Genomic DNA, 24,489 nt, shown 5'->3' with positions numbered 1-24,489 from the left:
GGGAGTAAGGGAATCAAAGAAAGTGGAATAAAGAAAACATCATCACCAAAAAGGCCTGATAATCTCTGAGAAGGGCTACTTTAACTCCTTGGAGCATGGAGGGAACAATCAGGTGACCAGGAATGAAGTTTATTAGATTATAAAAGCAAAAGGACTTTTTCTAAAGGTCATCCAAGCATAATTTTAACAGGATTTTCTTAAACACTTTAAAATTCAGGTAATTCTCTATGCAGATTAATACTGTAAAAATTAGTTAAACTGATGAAAATGACCCCTAACTCTCATTCCATTATCTCCAGAGGTACTAGGACAGTGGTACCAGGCAATTCTGAATGATAACTGCAAATAGGAGAGTCCATGATATTATATAGGCTGAAAATACAAGCAATTTAGGTAATAGGGTTCTAATTGCAGCTCTATCCTAAAATCACCATGTAATCTTGGGCAAATCTTTTACTCTGAGCTTCAATTTCCTCACTGGAGCAACATGATGCATACTGTCACATCTAGCTTGGAAATTAAAGTCATGGCAAAGAGATCCATCGTGGTTTATAAAGGAAAACAGATTCCATATAAAAGGAATCCTCCTTTCTCAATGCTGTTGTCATCTAGGACACGTGTATCCCGTCAAGCAGATTCCCTTGCCTCAGGAAGGGAATTCTGCCTGTAGGGATCATTTCCCCATCCTTATTTTCCCATATGAATGCTTAAAAAAAAAAAATTACAGCTTGAATGAAGCTGTAAGGTTTGCATCCTGAACTGTACCCCAGAATAAAATGGAGTTGTAGAAAGACTGCCTGACCAGGAGACTGGAAACCTGGATTCCACTGACATTGGGTAAATGGTTTAAACTACCTACATAGTCTCACCTGCAAAAATGGGGATAACCCCACCTGACTCATGAAGAGGATGGGAAAATTACATGAGACAATGTGTTATTAAAAGAATCTGAAAAGGGTAGCAAATCAGGAGGGTGTAAGGTACTATATGAAGATAGGTCTTCATTCACCTTGGGGCCTCCAGAACCTAGGAATGCCTGCTGTGCTTAATACATGTTGGCCAAATTAAAAAAAACAGGAGTGGATGAATGTAATCAGATTATATGTACTTACAGCTATGAAATCTGAGCCAAAATATTAGGAGGTCAAGGAATTTTTAAAAAGCAAACCAGCCAGTAATCGCTCCAGGTGAACTGTTTATATCAGCTGTTTTACAACTGTCAGCCTCCTCCCCTGGCTGTTGGTCCTCATTTAGAAGGTAGCCTTGGAGTAGGCACACTTTTACACATAGAGTAGGCACCATGGTACCTGTTCTTCAAACTTCAAACTTAAGCTCATCTAGGCAGCCAGTGGCTAGAAACCAAATCCACATCTTCACATAGCCTGCTTGGCAAACCGAAAGGATGACACGGAGTGCCACAAGAGACCCCCAGGCTGAACGACATGTGGAATAACAGTAACAATAATAATTATGATCGCTTTAACAGTTAAGTACTGGTAATTTAGACTTCACCAAAACTTTCTACACTAGAAACAGATGGCAAATCCTATGAAGCACTGTGAAAAAACTTGTGTTGAGACTATAAGATTTCAAGTTTATTTCTTAATTGAAAATTGACACGAAATTATTCCCTTCAAATTTTCTAACCTCTCAATTTTATGAACAAATCTGGCCTAAACAGACGTTACACCAGTGTTTAACTCACTATGTGGCTTACATATTTCATTGTAATCTTTACTCTTACAAATACTCTGAAAGGCAGGCATTCTACAGATGAGAGAATTAAAGCTCAGAAGGGTCAGGTAACTTGCCCAAGGTTATCCAGGTAGTAAGTTTCAGAGCTGGAGTTGGCACACAGATTTTCCTGATTCCTATAGGTAAGCCTATATTCTTTCTTCTATACCATGGTATCTCCTGAAAACTTTCCCTAACGGTAACACCAAATTGAAAGCAAGCAGACACTGAGACGAGACAAACGGCCTGCCGCCTCACCTCCGGTGGTTCATTTCTGCGTCGCTGGCTGCGTTCTTCCCAGGACCCCAGCTGTGCCTCCGGAAAGGGGACAGAGAGCGCATGGAGCTTCGCAGGACAGAGCGGCTCGCGGGCACCTCGGTGATGCTGTCCATCTCCTCCTCCTCCATCTCCCCCGAGCCAGCAGGCTCGCTCTCGCTCTCTCGACCCTCAGCTCCCACCCCATGGCTGTTGAAGCCGTTGAGATACTGCGGGTCTCTGGACCTGTTCAAACTGGAAATCTGGGGGAGGGACACATCACTGCTGTGAGACGAATGTCGGTCCAGGGACGCCGTGTCATCGGTGGAGGAACTGGATCCAGTGACATCGCAGGCCAACTGCTCCTCCTCGGGCTGCAGTGGAGAGAAAGCACGTATGGTCGGAAACGGCAGGACCAAGAGGCCTCGGCTACTCTCCACTGAGTCAGTGCCTTTACAGCGGGTAGGACAGGCAACATCACAGCTGGCGCCAAACAGCTTTCTTTCTTAAAGCACAATCACAGATGGACTCAAACAGCCTCCAGTAAAGGTACAGTCCAGGTCCATACTCTTTCTACCCTTTTACTAGAGGTGCAAAATGGGAAATATATTGTCTTCCCTTTCTTGCAGAGGAAAAGATCTAATTCCGGTCAGTTATTTTCAGTCAGTACTATCAACTGAAATGAAGGGAACCTATGTCTCTGAGGTTTCTGATGTATGAAAACTCTAAATTCATACCATGTAAAGTTAAATTTATTTTTACCAAAAATTTTGTAAGTTTTGTTTGTATGGCATCACCAACTCAATAGACATGAGTTTGACCCAGCTCCTGGAGGTGATGAAGAGCAGGGGAGCTTGGCATGCTGCAGTCCATGAGGTCTCAAAGAGTTGGACACAACTCAGTGACTGAACAACAAACAACAGAGTCTTCTGTTAGCAAACATGTCCAGCATACAATCAATACTAGTTCATATCAACAACCAAGAAAACACAAATTGGATCACAAAGGCAATCATATTATGTCAACAGAAAATACTTTATATGTTGGGATTAGTGGTGGTGGTTTAGACAGTAAGTCATGTCTGACTCTTGTGACCCCATGGACTGTAGCCCACCAGGCTCCTCTGTTCATGGAATTTTCCAGGCAAGAATACTAAAGTGGGTTGCCATTTCCTTCTCCATGTTGGGATTATCAACAAATATTTTTAGTCATCATGAAACTACTTGCACTAGCAATTATAAATTCTTTTGGAAAAAAAAAAGATTTTGGAAAAAAAAAAAGAAATATGTTATAAGAAAGAATCCACTGGCAATTATGACACCTGAACAATACAATAATCAGAATAAAAACAGTTGAATGAACTCAAGAGTAGAATGGAGATGGCAGAAGATAAGCTAACTAAAAACAAGATAGTGCGCCTGGCTACAACAGTGATATACTGAAGTTTATATTCAAAAAGCAAGTCTGTTTTCAGTGGCATTTTCAAAAATGCAGAACAGCTTATGATCCCACCTAAAGTCTGCCACAGATGTCCAAATTCTGGGCCACAAACACCTAAATGCAAGAAATCTATCCCCCCTTTTTTCCTTCCACTGAGTACTGGCTGAGTTTTATCAAGCCAAATGGTACCTAGAACAATCAGTTCTCTGCAGTCTTTGATAGAGTGATGGTGCTCTTTTCCTGGCCAACTTCTAGAGCCTACCAGGAACTGTGTCATTCGGATCCAGCAGTCTGACAAGCTCTACCTGCTGAAAAGCACCAGAACACACCATGCGACGGGTGAGGGAAGATGAGCGTTGCGGCATCCAAAAACCAGAAGACAAGTGAAGTGTCTAAAAGCTGCACGCTCACCCTCTCAGCCACACGGGGGGCACTGTAGTGTCTTCGCATCTTTCTTGTGCGTTCATTCTCATGGGACAGGGAGCAGGGAACAGAAGCAGATATTGTGATCCCCCCGCCCCCTTCTTCACAGTATTTCCCTAATTTAGGAGTAAAGAAACTTACAGTTCTTCAAAACAGATTTTAAAAATTATAGAAACTCATGAGCCCTTTTAGTCTTGAAACAGAAAATAACTCCTAAAGAGGCTGACTCTTTAAAGTCTTAACAAAACACTTCAAAAGCACTCTACCTTCTCAAAGCAGTCTTTACAGCCTTGGGGCTGAATCTCACCAGCTCATGTGAGGTTTTTCTTTCTACTCTCTAGAATCCAGCTTCCCAGCTTAACTGCTCTTTAAACAATCAGTGAGGGATGAGACTGAGGGAGATGCGAGGGGCTGGACAGTCAGGACTCTGAGGCCCAGACTGTTTCCTGGGCTCCCCCAAGTACAGCAGAGGCAAGACCTGAATGCAAGCTGATTTCAACTTTTAAAACGCCCTGTTCTATTACTACCTTCATCACTTAAAAAACAAAAAGACCCTGTAAGAAATAAGATCTCAAAGTCTGTATCAGAAGTCCTCAGTTTTCCTTTCATCACTGGGCCACATTGGGCCATATATTTTTATTTTATAGTAAAAGAAAGCTATACTGAGTAGATTCTAAAATAGGGTAAGTTTTGGTTTAAAATTGTCATGACTCCTTTCAAGTTAGTGAGGAGTGACCTGGGCATTCTACATGTTCTATTCCTGGGGCCACTCTCCATCCAGAGGAAGAATATAAATGGTCGTGAATAGCAACTCCAGAAGACACTTTTAGGATGTCTTAGCTTTTCACTGGACTGGGTTGAACAGTGTCCTCCTCAAATTCACATCCTTCTCAGAATGTGACCTTATTTGGCTGGGTCTTTGCAAATGTTGTTCGTTAAGATGAGGTCATACTTCACATGAGAATATTTCCTGAATCCCAAAGGAGTAGTATCCTCATAAGAAGAGAGCGCAGCCCCTCGGATACATGGCTTTTAGGAACCCCTGCCTCCAGAACTATGGAAGAACAGGTTTATATTGTTTCAAGCCACCAGATGTGTGGTAACTGGTTACAGTGGCCCTAGAAACTAAAGCTGCCTAAATGTCTAATTCTCAAAGCAATATCGAGGGACAAACAGAATGGGCAACAGAACAGAAAAATGTGTGACAAGTCTGGTAAAGATACACAAGCAAGGCTTCAAAAGAAGTGAAAGTTTCCATTTATCCATGTACCGCACATTCTTCTTACAAGTTAGCTCTTCCCAGTGTGGAAATGACTTGCAGATGGGAGAGCAGGTACTTCTTTCTAAAAAGGAGAAACCTGCCTAGCATATATGGTCAACATGGTCTTATTCCTGGTGTGTGCTTTTAACTCCGATCTTAACTTTTTAAAAAACAAAAACCACAAACTAAAAGACAGGGAGTTGTTTTTTTTGTTGTTCATAGTAACTGCATGATTTCTTTAGTTTTGCATTCCTGATTCTGATTTAAGAAGGAGGTTCAGACAGTATAATGTTCTTACACTCAAGTATTTTTATGAGCCGGTAGTTGCACCTTGAAAATGGAAAAATAGGACAAATTCAGAAGTTAAGAGAGAGCTCATTTAGTAAGTATTTGAGGCAAATGGTTTTAACTTTAGATTGAATCTAAAGAAGGCTATAATACTCTTTTCCAGGTTTTTTTTTTGTGTGTTCTCAAGAGTTTCCCAACTTCATCACATCCTTACACTACCTTTGCAGACTAGAAAGTAGTCAGTGGTGTAATGAGAAATCAAACCTGGAATATGGCCATGGTCTTTCTACAGCCAGGTATGTGTCTAGGGACGAGTCATGTGATAATCCTTAGATCTAAAGAAGTTAGAAATTAATATAATGTCTGTTGACAAACATTACCTATTTCAATCATGGATAATGGAGGAAAAGAGAAAAACATGTTTTTTTTTAAACTTTTCAGGGTTTTTTTTTTGCAATGTTCCCTTTCCAGTCTCTGAATCTGTAGTGCTAAAGAGTTCAGAGAAAGCTGCCAAAAAGCAGATGGGAGAGGCACGACTTACACCATTCTTCTCCTTCCTCAAAAAAGTACCAGATCTTAGGGAATGCTATTTTTCTATTTCTATAAATTAGAAGGGGGAATGGTTTCTAACACAAAACAGAATGTTTCATGCTTAGTATTTAAGCCCTTCTAAGAGTTTTTGAGCTGGTCTGTCTGTCTTTCTTTAGATAGGTCTTTTCTCTTAGAACATCTGCTAATTAAATGACTTTCAAGACTCAGAAAATTATTCCTGATGGCCTGGAGGAATGGTGCCATGGAATCAATTTAACTAACAAATATTTTAAAACTTAGTTTTGAATCCATGTCAATCAAATGTACCAGTTAAACTGACCAATGGCACCATTCCTCCTGAGAGTTTCAGGAGGGATAAATGAGGACTAATATCCCAAATCCCACATATATATACAAACACATATTTATATGGAATAAATATTACATTTGAATACATAAGTATTTACATATAAATACAGTGAATATATCAGAGAAGGCAATGGCACCCCACTCCAGTACTCTTGCCTGGAAAATCCCATGGACGGAGGAGCCTGGTAGGCTGCAGTCCATGGGCTCGCTAAGAGTTGGACATGACTGAGTGACTTCACTTTCATGCATTGGAGGAGGAAATGGCAACCCACTCCAGTGTTCTTGCCTGGAGAGTCCCAGGGACCGGGGAGCCTGGTGGGCTGCCGTCTATGGGGTCGCACAGAGTCGGACATGACTGAAGTGACTTAGCAGCACAATGAATATATAAGAACGAAAATACATGTATATATATTAAATATTTTTTCATTCTTAGAAGCAGATGGCCGAAAACAACTGAGATGAGTATTAAGACTGGGTTAGGGCAGAGAAGCAGATGAGACGCTCAAGTGTAGACACAGGAAGGAAGGGGTGGATGGAGTCATGTATGGGCACGGCCACCTGCTCCAGGATTCTTGCCTGCAGAATCCCATGGACAGAGCAGACGGGTGGGATCCAGTCCACGGGGCCACACAGAGTCAGACACGACTGAGAGACTAACACACACGCGTGCAAGAAAGCAAGCTTACTGGGGAAACGAAGACTATGTCTGTACCTGAGGCTGACAAACGAATTAGTCCTCTCTTTTCATAACTGCTTTTCCTCCTGCATACAGAAGGATGGAACACACACAAAAACTCTCCCCTCTACCATAAGCTTCTCTTTCCTTGGGGTTAATAAAATTATGAATATCTGCAAGTGGTGATCAGGCTAGAAAAACCCACTAGGTGATGGAGAGAACGCCCTCCGGGCACAGAAAGGGGTCAGGGCAGTGGCTCTTTCCAACACTGGCCTTCCGGCTTCAAGGGCAGGGCTGAGCTGACAGACTGACCCAAGCACACGTAGGTTTTGCTTAATCTAAGGCCAAATAAATTAGGGAAAATGAAATTACATAATAATTACATAAATAAAAGTTAACACAGAAGTCTAAAATAAATGATGTTTATAAAAAGCTTGAGAGAATCTATTTCTTAAATACATGTGCTGCTGCTGCTAAGTCACGTCAGTCGTGTCCAACTCTGTGCCACCCCATAGATGGCAGCCCACCAGGCTCCCCCGGCCCTGGGATTCTCCAGGCAAGAACACTGGAGTGGGTTGCCATTTCCTTCTCCAATGCATGAAAGTGAAAAGTGAAAGTGAAGTGGCTCAGTCGAGTCCGACTCTTAGCGACCCCATGGACTGCAGCCTACCAGGCTCCTCCGTCCATGGGATTTTCCAGGCAAGAGTACTGGAGTGGGGTGCCATTGCTTTCTCCTTAAAATACATGTGCAGAATAACTATCACATAAATCTGAACAGCAATTATGTACTAGATACTCACCACTGTGAGGCTTTTACTAAGAGATTTAGATGTATGATTTCTTTTAATCCTCACAACTGTTTGATTTAGTAGCTATTCTTATGTGCATCTGATGAGAAACCTGAAGCTTAGTGAGGTTACATAATAAACTCAAGTTTCTGAGGGACAGACTCTTTTTTTCTTCATCTATTTCCCTTTCCAATCTCTCCAGGTGATTCTAGGTTCAGCTAGGATTCATACACCTAAAATATATGATTTTTATTTGTCAATTATAACTCAATAAAGTTGGAAGCAAAGTCACTGAATGGTACCCTCCGGACCGTGTACTTCATTTTATGTAAATATTATAAAAAAAAAATCTTATAAACAAATACTGAATTCTAAGTATTGAGAAGTGGAATGTATTGATATCTATAACTTTGAAGTGTATTAAAGAAATTAGATGACCTAATGAAAAGAATGAGGGGCAGATACACAATTATGAAGTAAATAATAAAAGGTTAATTGTAGAATCTAGGTGGTGCGTATTCACCGCAGAATTCTTCCTACTTTTCTGTTTCAAAATTTTAAAAATAGAGTATTGGGGGCGGGGGGGGAATGCCTGATTGGCTTTCTTAACCAGAATCACACCATGCAGGTATGATACAGATATGTCTATGGAGAGGTATAAACACTATACACACTTGTATATATAGAAATCTAGAAATAGCTATGCACGTTGTATCTTATTACTACACCTGAAGGAATCACCCTTAACACTACCAAAATACTAGTTCTTTAATTTTCATTCATTTATTCAAATACTTATAAGTTATCTGTTATAGTATACTCAAGCACTTGGCATGTGCCTTAAAAATAAAAGCATATATTTAAATGCCTAGTATGTGCCAATCACTTAATCCATTTATGCGCTATACTGATGGCAAGCATCAGCCCCACTTCACAGTTCTGAAATTATAATCATTTCAACACTTGTGCCTTAAGAGTTTACAGGTTTTCTACTCTGGATTCTGTAAATATATGTACTTTTATCTGAAAGTTTAAAAAATATAAGGTAAATTTTTGGCTTGATGTTTAAGTACTTGACAGCTCTGACAGCATATGAAATAAAGGATTTTCTTTTAAAAGCTAGCACGTTGGCGAAGTCACTTTGCTTTTTCTTAATCAATTGTGGGTAGTGTCTTACGATTTTGGGGAAAAAAAAAACAAGGTGTAAGGGCTTTATCTTTGGGAAAAAGAGGCAGCAACTATTAGTATAATTCTGTGGACTTCAATTATCCTTTTGGATAACAGAGTGGCCCAGATCATGTATTTTACAACCACATTTTCTTTCTTAGCTAGGGCCAGAAAGAACCCTAGGATGTCTTCTCACTTTAAAAGCAAAAATTAAATTTTTATGCTACTGATCTATGGAAAAGCCAAGACCTTAGGAACCCGCAAATATCCATCAGAAAAAAACATGAAGTTCACAACACTCACCAAAGAGTCATATTTGCCAGGAGGCCGGCATGCCAAGTGGAAACATGAGGTTAAGGTGGAAAGTTCTGACAAGCACTGTGGGCTGATGTTAAAGAGCCCTCTGTGAGGCTAAAGTCACACAAGTGGCTGCAGGAAGTGACCTAATGCACACTCATGGTCCACAGAAAAGGATGGTGCAATGCCTTGCCTACACATTAGTCTTTAGAGGAGGAATGTGGGAGGGCTGGAGCCTGCAGAGACTCCGGGAGGGTCTGATGCTTCACAGCAAACGCTGTGCGGATGACCACAGGGGCAGGCCTCAAGGAAGCAGCTGACGGCCTGTCTGCCACCACTGCCATGCTTGTGTATACGGCACTGGTTACCAAAGCAGGTGCGTGGAGACAGCAAAATCAACGAGTGGATTTCAGAGTTGGGCCCAGTGACACATCTCAGTTCTGTCACTTACTAGCTGAGTAATGTTGAGTCAACCTCTTTACCAACCAGAGCCTCTGCTTCCTCAGGGGTATAATGAGGATAAAACCACCCACCTTGCAGGGCCGCTGGGAGCATGAAATGAGGTCACCTATGTAAAAAACTTCTGTTCAGTGCCTCACTTGAAGTAAGCACCTTGGAAACACTAGCCTGTCTGTCTCCTTTTCCTCTCACATGTAAACCTGTGGTTTTGTGAATGTTATAGAAAACGTGGTTGCAAAACCTTTCCTGGTCACCAACCGCTGTGGCAGGGTGGAGACACTAAGAGGAAGGACCCTCCGACCTCACCCCCGGCCACCAGACATTCTCGTGAGCGTGAAGAGCAGGGCACGTCTCCGCCATGTCTGGACTTCCTGAGGAACCCCGGCATGGGATGCTGGCCAAAGTTTAGTCAGGGATATGCTTCAACTTTTAAAAATGCTATCTGTGCTGTCGTCCTGGAAAAAACTCCTAAAATCGAGCGCTGGCCATTTTTTATGAACAAAACCTAAACGGTTTTGGCAGGCTGGAATAATTAAGTAACATATAGTCAATGCTAATTCTCCTCAGCTAGGAAAATCATTCAGCTTAGAGATGGCAACATTCAGGGCAAGCTGGCAGGCACCTAGGAGGTTCAAGCAAGTGTTTCTTCACGGAGGAAACTTTACAATTGGTTAAAAAGCTTTTTACTGAGAAAACTGTCCCCCGTATATAAATGTTGAGCAAATCCTCACATATCCAGGGCCCCGTGTGATTACCAACGATTCCATTCTAAAACTGGAATTAAGAGATGATATCTAATGCATTCACCAATGCCTTTTGAGAGACAGGCACCTAGAGAACGGTATTCCCCTTGGGGAGAAGCAGACACTTTTAGGAGTCCTTAAAACGCAAACCTCAAAAAAACCCTGGAAACTACCTAAATTCTGTTGGTTAAAAAAACAGAGATCATATTGATGTTCTTCTCTGTAAATAACTTCAGAGAAGGATAGCTCTGCCAAGTTAGTGGACTTTTCTACTTTACTTTTCCCCCTTCTACAAGGAATGACGACAGGAATGCTGAAGTCCCTGAGTCTCCCCAATGTCCCCTGTGGAAAGAGGCCAAGGGTAAGGGGAGGCCCAGAGGACACACGAGAGCTGCTGAGCAGAAGGCAGGGAAGGCGCAGGTACAGTCAGAGAGGCTCAAGCGCATTCTGGACGCGAGTCCCAGAAGGCCTCTGGTGTAGCTTTAGACCCAGCACCACCAACCTGCCTTGGGGACCTGATGAGCCACTGACCCAACCTCCCGCAGCTTCTCTCACGAGCTCCCGCACCCTGACAAGGGCGTCGGCACGGCCGCTTTGTGTCTGCCCCTCCCCAGCTCTCTGTTAAGACAGCCCCCTGCAGCAGGTTAACAATACCGTGCGCTGACCCGGCTACAGGAAAAGCCTCTATTCTTAAGGAGACAAAACGGACCTTGCTGCAACTAGATACAAACCTAAGTTAAGACAGCATGCCTTGGAGCCTCAACTACTATGAAAACGTGAAGTGACTCATGTGGATGGGTTTGGCTTTCCACCAGGGAGAAAGCTGGATTCCTAAGCAGAGGTCTAGAAAGTTCCAATTAAGCAGGCAATAAGGAGGGCTGACCTCACCAAGCTCAACTGTGAGCTTCAGGCCTAAACATATTAACCACCCAGGACTCTGTGGTGAGCTTATGCACATGACGTCTTACAGTCTGTCCTGTGGTCCTTCCTGCCCCCTGAGGAGTAGTCACTGTCATCTGACTTCTAACTCACTTGAAAGGAACATCCATTTCTTTAGGGCTCACTGTAAGCTTCACAACCTGCATGGAACCAGCTATGACTCTACAGAAAAGAAAATAGTCAAGGTGTCTTTCTAAGGCCCGGCCACCTGGAGCTTCATTCTCCAAAAGGGAGCCTTTACAAGTCACTGAGATCATGTAAGAGATGATGGCTAGCCAGAGTCGCACACTGAGGCCGACGGTACCTTGGAGAAGACAATGCTGTCCACGTCTTCACTGGGCGAGTGAAAAAGGTCAGAATCGCTCCCAGATTCTCTTTTAAGGACACCTGGTTTTGAGGCACACTCTCGGCCCAGTCCAACATCCAGGAAGCTGTCACATTCTGAAAAAGAAAGTTCATTCAACCACTGCTTTAAAAAAAAAAAAATCAGTTTCTTTTCATTCCATCCATCAGCGTTTTAAATCGATTGACTACCCAATCTCCTTCCCTTCCTATATTTTTTTTAAAAAAATTAATTTATTTAATTGGAGGCTAATTACTTTACAATATTGCAGTGGTTCTGCCATACATTCATATGAATCAGCCATGGGTTTACAGGTGTTCCCCATCCTGAACGCCTCTCCCACCTCCCTCCCCATCCCGTCTCTCAGGGTCAGCCCAGTGCACCAGCCCCAAGCACCCTGTCTCATGCATCAAACCTGGACTGGCGATCTATTTCACATATCATAATATACATGTTTCAATTAAGAATCTGTAAAGGACACAAATTTAGTTGCTTTCAATTCTCTGTTGATAACCTGAGTCTGTCATATAAATCATGGGCACAAAACAGAAAAAACCATAGCAACAGTGATGTAGAACTGTAGTAACACCTATGTATTTAAACATACATCTTTTCCTTTTGGTAGTTAGAGAATTTATTTCTTTTGCTACCAAAATCTGAAGTTCTTCGTTAGGAAACTATGTGATAGGGTTTGCGGGCAATTTCTGTTTTGAGACTTAAGTTCTTTCTGGAAACTTGTTACTTTATCAAAATACTAAGATGAAAGACAAAGAGGAAGCGTAACTAATAAGCATACCAGTGTATTAAACTTATAGATTTTATTATGCAATAACTGAAATATAACTATTTAACTTGTCCTAGATAGATCTGGTATTGGATGAATAATGTGATGAAGAAAAATACATAATCTAGAATCTGTTTTCAGTTCAACAACTAGGATATGAACTCTGGGGAAGCAGAGGGGGCGGGAAGCAGAGAGAGGGGGACCTTGACAGAAATATTGTACTGGTACCTCAAAGAATTCCAAAGGCTTAGTATACCTAAATTAGCTCAGTATTTAACTCATTCTCTCCCTTAACTTTGTATCCAAAAGGGACATGTGACCTGGTAACAACAGAAATTAAAACACTGGTACATAGTGATACCAAGAAAGATATCAACCTCCTTCAGGGAGTTTTGAAAGATGAAGCGATTCCATTCTAGTTGGCATGATGTGTGACTTGGAAAACACATGGAAGTTTATAAAATCTTCAGGTGCTACTAAGTGATGAGGGACACAGCAGACAACCCGGCTGCTGGGCAGTTCAAGAGAACTCTACCTGGAGGTTTTGCTTGAAAGGAAATTCAAGAGGAGTTGACAGCACAAGGTGACGGCAAAACGAAAGACACTAACAGCTTCAGGCCCTATTTACAGACAAAGCACAGGCATGACAGACAGTGTACCCAAGTCCAACATGGGGAGGGTCTGGCCACGGCCAGTGGGGGCCACCAGCGCTGCACCTCCACGGCGGTGTCTGTTCCTAAACAAACCCCACTGAAACACTGATAAACGTGGCAATGAGGTCACGAGAGTGGAAATGCCCGAGATACATTCAGGCTGCAGAGGAGCTTGAAGAAAATGTGTCTGAGGACGGCTGAAGGCTCGCCCAGTGAAACCAGAGCTTCACTGTAACTGGGCTTCCGGTCCACAGACTGACAGACACCTGAAGTCATCAGGGTCATTCACTAGAAGGGCTGGAGCAAAGAAAGTGTGCCTGTGGCAAGAGGTCTCGAAAAAACTGTCTACACAGAAGAGGGAGTAGAGGCTGAACGAGATGTGCTAGTGTCTCTTTTAATTCTTAGAGTCTATGCTTAGACAGTGTGCTTCGTTAGTGGCGCAGCGGTAAAGAATCTGCCTGCCAATGCAGGAGATGCAAGAGATGCAGGTTCAATCCCTGGGTTGGGAAGATCCCATGGAGAAGGGAATGGCAACCCACTCCAGTATTCTTGCCTGGAGAATTCCATGGACAGAGGAACCTGTTGGGCTACAGCCCATGAAGCTGCAAAGAGTTGGATACAACTGAGCATGCACGCACATCACACATATGCTTAGACGGTAACCGTGTGTACATGTCAGTGTTCAGAGATGAGAATAGAAAGGTTCTCTTATCTAAATTAAATAATAAGTGATCATTAATTAAGTGATTAATTATTAGCCCTGGATTCATGCTGATGTTTGACAGAAAACAACAAAATTCTGTAAAGCAATTATCCTTCAATTAAAAAATAAATTTATTAAAAAAAGTATCAGCCCTGGATTAACCAGGAATCTAAGACAAGGTCAAAAAGGTACTGCACTGATACAGGTCATGAATTACTTGTCAACAAAATGACCTTTTCTGTTGGTGAAGCATCTGACTGGGGACTGGGGATTATCCAAATAAAGCGCTGCCTCATGTTTGTGTGTGGGAGGGTAGGGGGCAGTTTATAATCTTGGGGTAGAAATGAATATATTAAGAGGCAATTTCAACACAAAAGTATTAATACATAAATCATCCCACAGGAATTGAGGCAGGGCTTACAGATTAATCTGGAAATGTTTCTATTTAAAGTAGAAAAGTAGTCCATTTCAATCTTGGTCCAAACTGTTTCTGTGTGTGTTAGTTCAATGGGACTAGCCCTGCTTTTAAAAGCCTGGAAATCACAGGTATTCTAGAATTTTGGGCGTTTTTCCCCCCCTTCACAGTTAGAGTATGTACTAACTTAGGTGGAGTTGGTGGCTGTGAGTTTTCTACTTGCTCCCCCCACCCCCCACCATCCTGGCTTTCCCCACTTGGAAAAATCAAAAACTCCACTCTGTGGTTGAGGGGAAAACAGCGGGGGAGGGGGCTGCCCAAGAAGCAGAAAGGGCTGTCACAGCAACTACGCTGAGCCGCTCGCTGTCCAGCTGGCAGTCAAACAGACCACGTCCAAATTCCAGATTGGAAAACGCAGCAGTTCAAGACATTCTAATGGAAAATTCACAGGGAAGATCCAAACTCAGTCCCGGGAGGAACACCTCACCCAGGGAACGAACCCGAGTCTTGGATGGGATACAACGCTGACTGTCGAGCTGGGGCAGAGGGAAGAGGATCAAAACAAGGAAAAAGGGAGAGAAGAGGACCTGAAGGCGTTATGAAACCCTCACAGATGGAAGTGCGAGGCCCCTCATCTCACATATGCTGGCAGGTTTTCAAAACGAATGGAATCTTTCTTCCTAATCCATAAGGTGGAGCATAAGGAAGGTATAAACAGGAACAACCATCATGGGGTTTAGATAGAGTGAGGTGGGTGCGGCTTAAATCAGGATCTGACTACTAAAAGACCCCCAGGCAAGAGTCATTCTTGACCTCTAAGACTCAGTCTCCTTACCAATGAAATAGGATAGTGTGTCCCTCCCTAAAATAGTTGTAGTGATGGTGAGAAAGAATTCACACACTTAGTAACGGACATCTGCGCCTCGGCACACAGCAGGCACAGTATGATACACACGTCTAAAGGGGTTAACGCTTCATTAACCCTAACTTGTGATCTGACAAATGTCCAGTGAGGACACGACACTTTGCGGTGGGTCAGTCCTATTCTATGACCCGTTTATAAGTCTGTCTCTTACTTTTGTGCCCTGAGCAACCACCTTTTTAAAAGTAAGCAAAATGTAATGTGCACTTTCAAAGTGCTTATCAGGTCACTCGGGCTTAAATTTTACATATGCAAACAAATTATAGTTGGGGAAGGAAAACTTAGCAGCAGCCCGCTCACTGGGCTTTGCTGACCCATGTTAACCGTAATCCATATGCACTTATTTCTACTTAAATAAGCATGCATTTATCCTGGACTGAAGATTACACAAGTGAAAGAAAGTGAAAGTGTTAGTTGCTCAGCCATGTTCCACTCTTTGCAACCCCATGGACTCTAGCCCACCAGGCTCCTCCGTGCATGGGATTCTCCAGGCAAGAATACTGGAGTGGGTTGCCATTTCCTCCTCCAGGGGATCTTCTTTTTTTTTTTTTATTTTATTTTTAAACTTTACAAATTGTACTAGTTTTGCCAAATATCAAAATGAATCCGCCACAGGTATACATGTGTTCCCCATCCTGAACCCTCCTCCCTCCTCCCTCCCCATACCATCCCTCTGGGTCGTCCCAGTGCACTAGCCCCAAGCATCCAGTATCGTGCATCGAACCTGGACTGGCAACTCGTTTCATACATGATATTATACATGTTTCAATGCCATTCTCCCAAATCTTCCCACCCTCTCCCTCTGCAACAGAACTGCCTTATGATCCAGCAATCCCACTGCTGGGCATACACACTGAGGAAACCAGAAGGGAAAGAGACACGTGTACCCCAATGTTCATCGCAGCACTGTTTATAATAGCCAGGACATGGAAGCAACCTAGACGTCCATCAGCAGATGAATGGATAAGAAAGCTGTGGTACATATACACAATGGAGTATGACTCAGCCATTAAAAAGAATACATTTGAATCAGTTCTAATGAGGTGGATGAAACTGGAGCCTATTATACAGAGTGAAGTAAGCCAGAAAGAAAAACACCAATACAGTATACTAACACATATATATGGAATTTAGAAAGATGCTAACAATAACCCTGTGTACGAGACAGCAAAAGAGACACTGATGTATGGAACAGTCTTATGGACTCTGTTTCAGGGGATCTTCTTGACCCAGGGATCAAACATGGCTGTCCCACACTGTGGGCAGATTCTTTACCATCTGAGCCTCTAGGGAAGCCTCAAGAGTATACAAAGTGACGTTAAATAAAGGTTGTTATCTTATTTAGTCTAACACTATTGTTCTCTTGAGCTGAGTTTAAAAGCAAAAGAAAGAAACCTGCATGATTGAACATATCTAGAATTCACAAGAAACTATGCCTACAGTCATAATCTCAGGCCTCAAGTTCAGGAGCATAATTCAGGATTTTGTTAAACTGAGGTTTAAAAAGATTCGAAAGAATCAAAGTCTTTCAGGGGGTGGGGTATGGAAAGAGTCAACAATATTTAAGATTATGCCCTGGGGAAAATGCTCAGGGGTTCAAATTCACCTCTTGAAAGGAGTAAAAATAAACTGTGGCATGTGGAGAACCTTCCTGTGAATATTCTAACTGTGAGGCAACCTCTACAGGGCAGACAACTTCACGGCTTGAGTGGCTGAGAGCAATTACACTTCTAGAAAAAGCCCCTAACAGCTAAGGAACTAAAACAGAGTGAGTAGTATACTTTCAAGTAGAAGATTCTAGGGGATTAGATGGGGAATGGGTCAGCTACATCTGTGAACAAGGTCAATCTTAAAATATTTGGAGACCCTAAACACAACAGCATAATAATATTCTTTAATTTCTGTATGAAAGAAAAATAGGGAAAAAAAAACAACTCTTCTCATATTTGTTTCCAACACTTTCTTTGGAGCAAAGTCAGAGGGTTGAGAATCAGCAGGAAACTTCTCTTTAGGAAGAGGATTTGAACCATCTTGTTCTTAAATTTCTTCCTACTGCCATACATCCACAGCTAAACTGTTTCTAAAAAAGACCAGCAAATGAGAACTCAGTAATTTTTAAAGCAAGTCAGGAAAAATTAAAAGGTTAACAGAGGTTTTGTTGGGTAAAGCAGACTCAAGAGCCCAAAATGCAAATTACCAGCTGCAAGAACAGCCATAGGGTACTTGAGTGACTCACCAGTCATTTGGACCCTTCCCTTAAGGAAAGCCAGTAGGCCTCAGGGATGATGACAATAGAGCACAGACACAGGAACAAACCCTGCCTCACAGTGAATCAGAGGCTCAACCTGGGTAAGAAGTCAGGACTCCTAACAACCATAAAACATGTACTGTGTCATTAACCACCAAGGTCTTAAGGTCTTTTACCCTCATCTACTGTCACTAATACCTCGTGGGTGCTTAAGGAAAGCCTCAACTGCTGACAGTATTTCCAAAGATTATGATTCTCAACCTAAGCTACACAGGAGAGGAACCAAAGGCTCTTTTAGAGATCTGATGCTCAGACCACACCTCAGCCTAATTAAATTGGAATCGCTAGGGGGTAGGACCCAGACATCAGTGTATTTTTAAACCTCCCCAGGTAATTTCAATGTGCAGCCAAAATCAAGAGACCTGGGATTAGTCCTTAATAACATATATTTATAGTTTTATCATATTAAGAAACCATTATCACATGTACATATATATGCACAGCACATATGCCTTCACAGATGAATTAATCAACTATAAAGTCACCTATGGAAACTTACTACTAAAATGAAATTTAGGTAATTACATGTCCATTTTCAGCTGTGAGATAGATAAAAGGCCTAGAAACCCAAATCACGTAACACTCTTCTCACTTATCCCACTGATGCTCATGAAGGACAGATCGCCAACATTCTGCATGAGAGTGGGATGGTGGCTCTGGAAGAGGGACATTTTGGATGTAGTTATTCAAGCAAACCGGAAGGTGGAGAATCCCCACTTACCTGGGCTCTGCGTGGGAGCCAGAAGTGATGCTGCGTCAGGGCACGGCTCAATGGTACACCAGTTTTCTCGGTTTATCTGAAGGGAAAGAAAGAGAGACTGAGTAAAAGTCAGGCATAAAAACCAAAACAGAAAAAGACATGCAAAGAGGAGATCATGGTGCGGCCAAGGGTGAAATAAAGAAAAAAGAAGCTAACAGGTAAAATGGATCAAATGTTGAAATACGTATCTCACATCCAAGTCAGAAACAAATGCAAAAATAATTCCTGTTTATTCAAGGATTACTGTATGTTGGATATCAGGTTAAGAATTCTACATACATTATTTCCTTTCATCCTAAGAATTCTACATATATCATTCTATTTAATCCCCACACTAGCTCGAAGAAGTTTGTATTATTTCTCTTGCCAAAGAATAACTAGGCTTGAAGGACCTACATTTGTCAATTTCTCATCTTTGGTGAGAAGATGCTAAAGTATATGGGTGAGAAAGAACAACAGGTTTCCTAAACATGCTAAGCGAGATAAGGTAGAAAGCTATGGGGCATTCTGTCCAATTACAACTGCCTGACAAAGAGCAAATGCAAGAAATTAAACTGCTTGCAAATAAACCATGCAAACCTAGAGCCACAGGAAACAAAAACACCAAATCACTGACTCGTTTCAGCTCTTTTCCCAGTAGAGACGAATGGAGGCTGGGACCAGCCTGAAACATCATCACTGTTTCAGCTCCTGGTGTGTTACAGAATGATGCCAAAAATTTGAAAGTGATCTTTGAATGGAAAAGAATATTCAGCAGGTTCCCTAGGATTATGCAAAGTATCCCTTTTCAAAATGCAATTTGAGTGTGTATAAGGAAGAAACCTCAAATTCAGTAACCTTAACAAACCCAATCCCCATCTTTCAAAGAATGGAAACAGCAAATTTTCCTTAAAAAACAAAACAGAACCTTTCATTTAGAGAAGGATTTTCTGACTGTGAACTGCACCTCACTTGAAATGAGCCAAATTTCACTTCCAGTGAATTAAGTTTCTCTGTCAACAGGAAAAGCAAGGGTCCATAATTACTGTACTTTTGCTCCATGAACACAGCAACAAATTTTAAATAGATAACAGAAATTTTAAAAGCAGACCCTTTAACAACAGTGAAGAACACTGAGCAGCTCTCAATTATGATGACATTGCTCTCTCCCAGTCCATGACCTTCAACACCTCTCCGGTCAACATTTTAGGAAACTTTGTTAAAACTCTTGATGTGAGAATGTTTTCATCACCTTTTCAGACATTACTCTATGGCCAATGAGTAAACAGAATTTTCTTCACTGTCAATACTTGAGGGACGAACTGACTTCACTTTTCATGTCATTTTAGGCATTTGTGTGTTACAGAAAATGAGTTTCACATTTTGCAAAATAACATATAAATATATAAATAATACAAAAAATAATGTATTACTTAACAAAAAAGTTAGCAGAGTATCATTTAATATACAATAAATACTGAAAGAAAGTTAAAATTAAATCAAATCTCTTTAATGGAATACACTGATTTCTGAATAACAATGATGAGAACATACTAGTGACGGGAGGCAACTCCTCAAAGATCTCCCTGTGAGTGTCTCCTGAGCAAAGGACGCTGTCTGTGCTTTCATTCTAGGCTGTCTTGTTAAGAATGTATCCATACATATCACACAGCCTCCGGAGACAGAGACACTGTTTCTTTCTGTGTGATGACAGAGGTGTGAAGTCAGAACAAAAGTGAGGCAGGCTTACTGCACACAGCAAAAATGCAGGGGTCCCACGGCTGGGGCTCCTCAGCTGTGACACAGCATCTCCCCGGGCCCCTCGTGTTGCCCCCATGGGAGCAGGGCAGCAAGCAGCACCAACAAGAAGCTGATGCTCAGGGTGCTTTTTGACTTCAGACAGCAGCCATGAAACTGTCAGGCTGACTTGGTAGCTTGCAAGCAGGGTGAAATCTCAGACTCCATCAGTTTTGACAATTCAGTTCAGTTCAGTTGACAATTAGTATATATTAAATAGTATTGATATACTTAAAGGCAGCAGCGGCCAAAAATCTCCTGATAACACCTATGTGGCGAAAAGCTTTAATATGATTCAATGTTTCACCGAGTGGTTGTGCCTGAGTGATCATAGAGAGACAACTAATATCCACTCTAACTTTTCTATAGGTTCCTGAATCTTCTTTAATGACTACTAACTGGCTATACCCCAATACAAAATGTCTTTGGTGTTTAAAAAAAAAAAATTTAAACTTAAAGAAAGAAAGCAACACTGGAACATTATTGTTAATTAACTCCAGACTTTGGATTTCATTCCTTTTTCCATTAATGTTCTTTAATGGTCCAGGATCCAATCCAGGATCAGCTAGTTCAGTTCAGTCACTCAGTTGTGTCCTACTCTTCGCAACTGCAGCACACCAGGCCTCCCTGTCCATTACCAACTCCTGGAGCTTACTAAAACTCATGTCCATTGAGTCAGTGATGCCATCCAACCATTTCATCCTCTGTCGTCCCCTTCTCCTTCCGCTTTCAATCTTTCCCAGCATCAGGGTCTTTTTCAATGAGTCAGTTCTTCGCATCAGCTGGCCAAAGAACTGGAGTTCCAGTTTCAGCATCAGTCCTTCCAATGAATATTCAGGACTGATCTCCTTTAGGATGGACTGGTTGGATCTCCTTGCAGTCCAAGGGACTCTCAAGAGTCTTCTCCAACACCACAGTTCAACAGCATCAATTCTTCGGTGCTCAGCTTTCTTTATAGTCCAACTCTCACATCCAACATGACTACTGGAAAAACCATAGCCTTGTCTAGACGGTCCTTTGTTGGCAAAGTAATGTCTCTGCTTTTTAATATGCCATCTAGATTTGTCATAGCTTTTCTTCCAAGGAGGAAGCTCTTAATTTCAGGGCTGCAGTCACCATCTGCAGCGATTTTGGAGCCCCAAAAATAAAGTGTCTCACTGTTTCAATTGTTTCCCCATCTATTTCCATGAAGTGATGGGACCAGAAGCCATGATCTTCGTTTTATGATTAAGTTTTAAGCCAACTGTCACTCTCTTTCATTAAAAGGCTCTTCAGTTCTTCACTTTCTGCCATAAGGGTGGTGTCATCTGCATATCTGAGGTTATTGATACTTCTCCTGGCAATCTTGATTCCAGCTTGTGCTTCAACCAGCCCGGCATTTTGCATGATGTACTCTGCATTAAGTTAAATAAGCAGGGTGACAATATACAGCCTTGATGTACTCCTTTCTCTATTTGGAACCAGTCTGTTGTTCCATGTCCAGTTCTAACTGCTGCTTCTTGACCTGCATACAGATTTCTCAGGAGGCAGGTCAGGCGGTCTGGTATTCCCATCTCTTGAAGAATTTTCCATAGTTTGTTGTGATCCACACAGTCAAAGGCTTTGGCATGGTCAGTAAAGCAGAAGTAGATGTTTTTCTGGAACTCTCTTGCTTCTTTGATGATCCAACGGATGCTGGCAATCCAGCATATCACATTACATTTTGTGCGTGTATATGTCCAATTTTGCATTTTAAGACCTTTATTGAAATATATGACAAAGGTTTGTATAGTCAAAGCTATGGTTTTTCCAGTAGTTATTTACAGATGTGCGAGTTGGGCCATAAAGAAGGCTGAGCATGAAAGACTTGATGCTTTCCAGTTGTGGTGCTGAAGAAGACTCGAAAGTCCCTTGGACTGCAAGGAGATCAAAGCAGTCAATGCTAAAAGAAAATAAACCCTGAATATTCAGAAAGACAGGTGCTGAAGCTCTAGTACTTTGGCCACCTGATGCAAAGAGTCGACTCACTGGAAAAGACCCTGATGCTGGGAAAGACTGAAGGCAGGAGAAGGGGGTGACAGAAGATGAGATCGTTGGATAGCATCACTGATTAAATGGACAAGAGTTTTAGCAAACTCTGGAAGACACTGAAGGACAGGGAAGTCTGACGTGCTGTTGTCCATGGGGTTGCAGAGAGTCAGAAACGACTTAGCGACTGAACAAGTTGAAACCTAATTCATATTCTCTAAAACTCACCTATTTAACTATTAAATAGTCTATTCAGTGGTCTAGCATCTTAACACAGCTGTGAAACCATGGCCACTATCTAATTTTAGAACATTTTCATGGCATAAGAAAGAAATCTTGCATCCATCAGTAGTCACACCCTACCCCAAACCCCTGCCCTCCCGGTTCCAGGCAACCATTAATGTAAGTTCTGTCCCTGTGTATTTGCCTCCTCTGGACGTTCTGTATAAACGGACGCATACATTCTGACGCCTCTGCTTGCTGGCTTCTTGCACTTGGCTTTCACGGTTCATCTGTGTTTCAGCATTTTATGAGTACTGTACCCTGCCGCCTAATAATCCATAACGCTGTATGGACATGCCCACACTCTATTTACTCTTCAGCTGATAGACATGTGGGCTGCTGTTATGAATAATCCTGTCATGAATATTCATATACGAGCACTGGACATGTTTCACTTCGAGTATACACCCAAGAATGGGACAGCTACGTCAAGCGATGATACCTTTACGTTTAATAAAGTCTGAGGGCTTGCCAGACTTTTCCAGAGTGGCTGTGCCATTTGACGTTCCTACCACCAATGTCCGAGTGTTCTAATTTCTCCACACCCTTGCCAACACCTGCTACTGCTCTTACCTATTTAGATGTAGCCAACTTGGCGGGTGTGAATGGTATCTCACGTGAGTGTATGAGATACACTTTCAGCTTTCCCTTTTTTTAAATCTCTCTCTTTTATCAAAGTACAGTGGACTTTCAGCGTTTCAGGTGCACAGCAAGGTGACTCGGTTATACACATGCACGTGTATTATTTTTGAAATTATTTCCCATTACAGGTTATTACAAGACACTGACTATAGTTCCCTGTGCCATACAGTAAACCTCTGTTGCTGGTTGCATTTTTTTTTAAATTAGAAATCTAGCATTCTATTCGTACTAAGTAGAATCAAAATGTCATAAATTTTTTTAGTAGGCAAAAATTCATAAGTTTTCTAAAAATATATATATTATACATATTATGTATGTATATGTATACAAAAGCTTTTCTACTAAGCTTGATAGGGGCTTGAGAAAAAAAATTAAAAAAAAAAAAAGATGGAGAAACTGGAAAACAAACTAAATGAAATCAGAGCACTGAATAGGAAACAGAAAAAGTGAAACAAACTATATAAAAGTAAATCAAAGATGATCATGTGGTTCAGCTGGTTTTAAACATGACTGCTCATTGGAAACATACTTCCAACTTTTCTTTTAAAATGGAAACTATTTTTTAACCTATTGATTACTTTCTAGGAAAAGGAAGACTCTACAAAGACTTAATGCTGAACACCCTCAGATTTGTTTCTTTCTTTCATTAAATAAAAATGTACTAAATATCCTCAATGTATCAAAACATTTGTGTCAAGCCTTAAAAGCAGTAGTAGTAAAAGAACTGAGTCCTCTAAGAACTCAGTGGGTGTGAGAGAGATGTGGAAAAATTAAGTAAATAACTCTTCCACAGCATTCTGCACACATGAGCCACTGAAATGAGTGTGGACAAAGTGTCCTATGATCAGTAGAAATGGGAATCAGACTGAATGAGACACTCTAACGCCAAACTATTTCTGAAATTCTTTATACATTTCTGCCCAGGTCACAAATGTAACACACAGAAACACTGGGCCAGATAACAACTCCTCTCTTTCACTTTACACAGGCATTATTGCACAATACATGTGGGGAAGGGGCCAGAGACGGCCAGACCCTGTATAAGCAGAAGAACTGGAGTTTCACAGAAGTTAAAAGCCGAGGGCTGAAGAGAGAAGGTAGGACCACAGTGCCAACTGCTGCTGAGAAGCTGGAACTGATACATTTTTAAAAAGAAGTCACTGAATTGGGCAACCGTGAGGTTTATGGTGACTTTGGAAAGAAGAGTCTGAAACAAGACAGGTGATACCAGAATTAAAACTGTAAAACATCCCATTATATTTCTAAATTGTACTTTCAAGTTTGCAGACTACTGTCACCTGGATGGGACCCTCTGCCTGTCCCATTGGGAGGCACGTCGCCAATTTTGAGACGAGGCCACACGCTGGGTGAGGCTAGATTTGGGGATGGTAGATTTGTGTGCGAACTATACTGTACTGGTAACTGCATCTGCTCAAAAGACCGTAAGCTCTGTGAGAAGTGAATCCTACCTTTAAAAATTCCACAGATCTCCCCACGAGTAGATAGCAGATGCTCAATGAATAA

At 41.7% G+C, this 24,489-nt stretch overlaps 1 protein-coding gene across 17 annotated transcripts in view; it reads right to left on the bottom strand.

The window, feature by feature from the left end:
• AKAP13 (A-kinase anchoring protein 13) overlaps positions 1 to 24,489 on the bottom strand; it is a 324,322-nt gene that overhangs the window by 78,425 nt on the left and 221,408 nt on the right. For all 17 annotated transcript variants that reach the window (XM_061394329.1, XM_061394319.1, XM_061394321.1 and 14 more), the window contains 3 exons: positions 18,220 to 18,295; positions 11,675 to 11,811; positions 1,993 to 2,363 (listed from right to left, as the gene is read on the bottom strand). In XM_061394329.1, the coding sequence (XP_061250313.1) occupies positions 1,993 to 2,363; positions 11,675 to 11,811; positions 18,220 to 18,295 (584 nt within the window). The remainder of the gene's footprint in view (positions 1 to 1,992; positions 2,364 to 11,674; positions 11,812 to 18,219; positions 18,296 to 24,489) is intronic.

This window comes from Bos javanicus, chromosome 21 (genome assembly GCF_032452875.1).
Source record: "Bos javanicus breed banteng chromosome 21, ARS-OSU_banteng_1.0, whole genome shotgun sequence".
Taxonomy (NCBI): Eukaryota; Metazoa; Chordata; class Mammalia; order Artiodactyla; family Bovidae; genus Bos; species Bos javanicus.
Note: the sequence above shows the minus strand (reverse complement) of the source record. Positions and strands in the feature narration are given on the sequence as shown.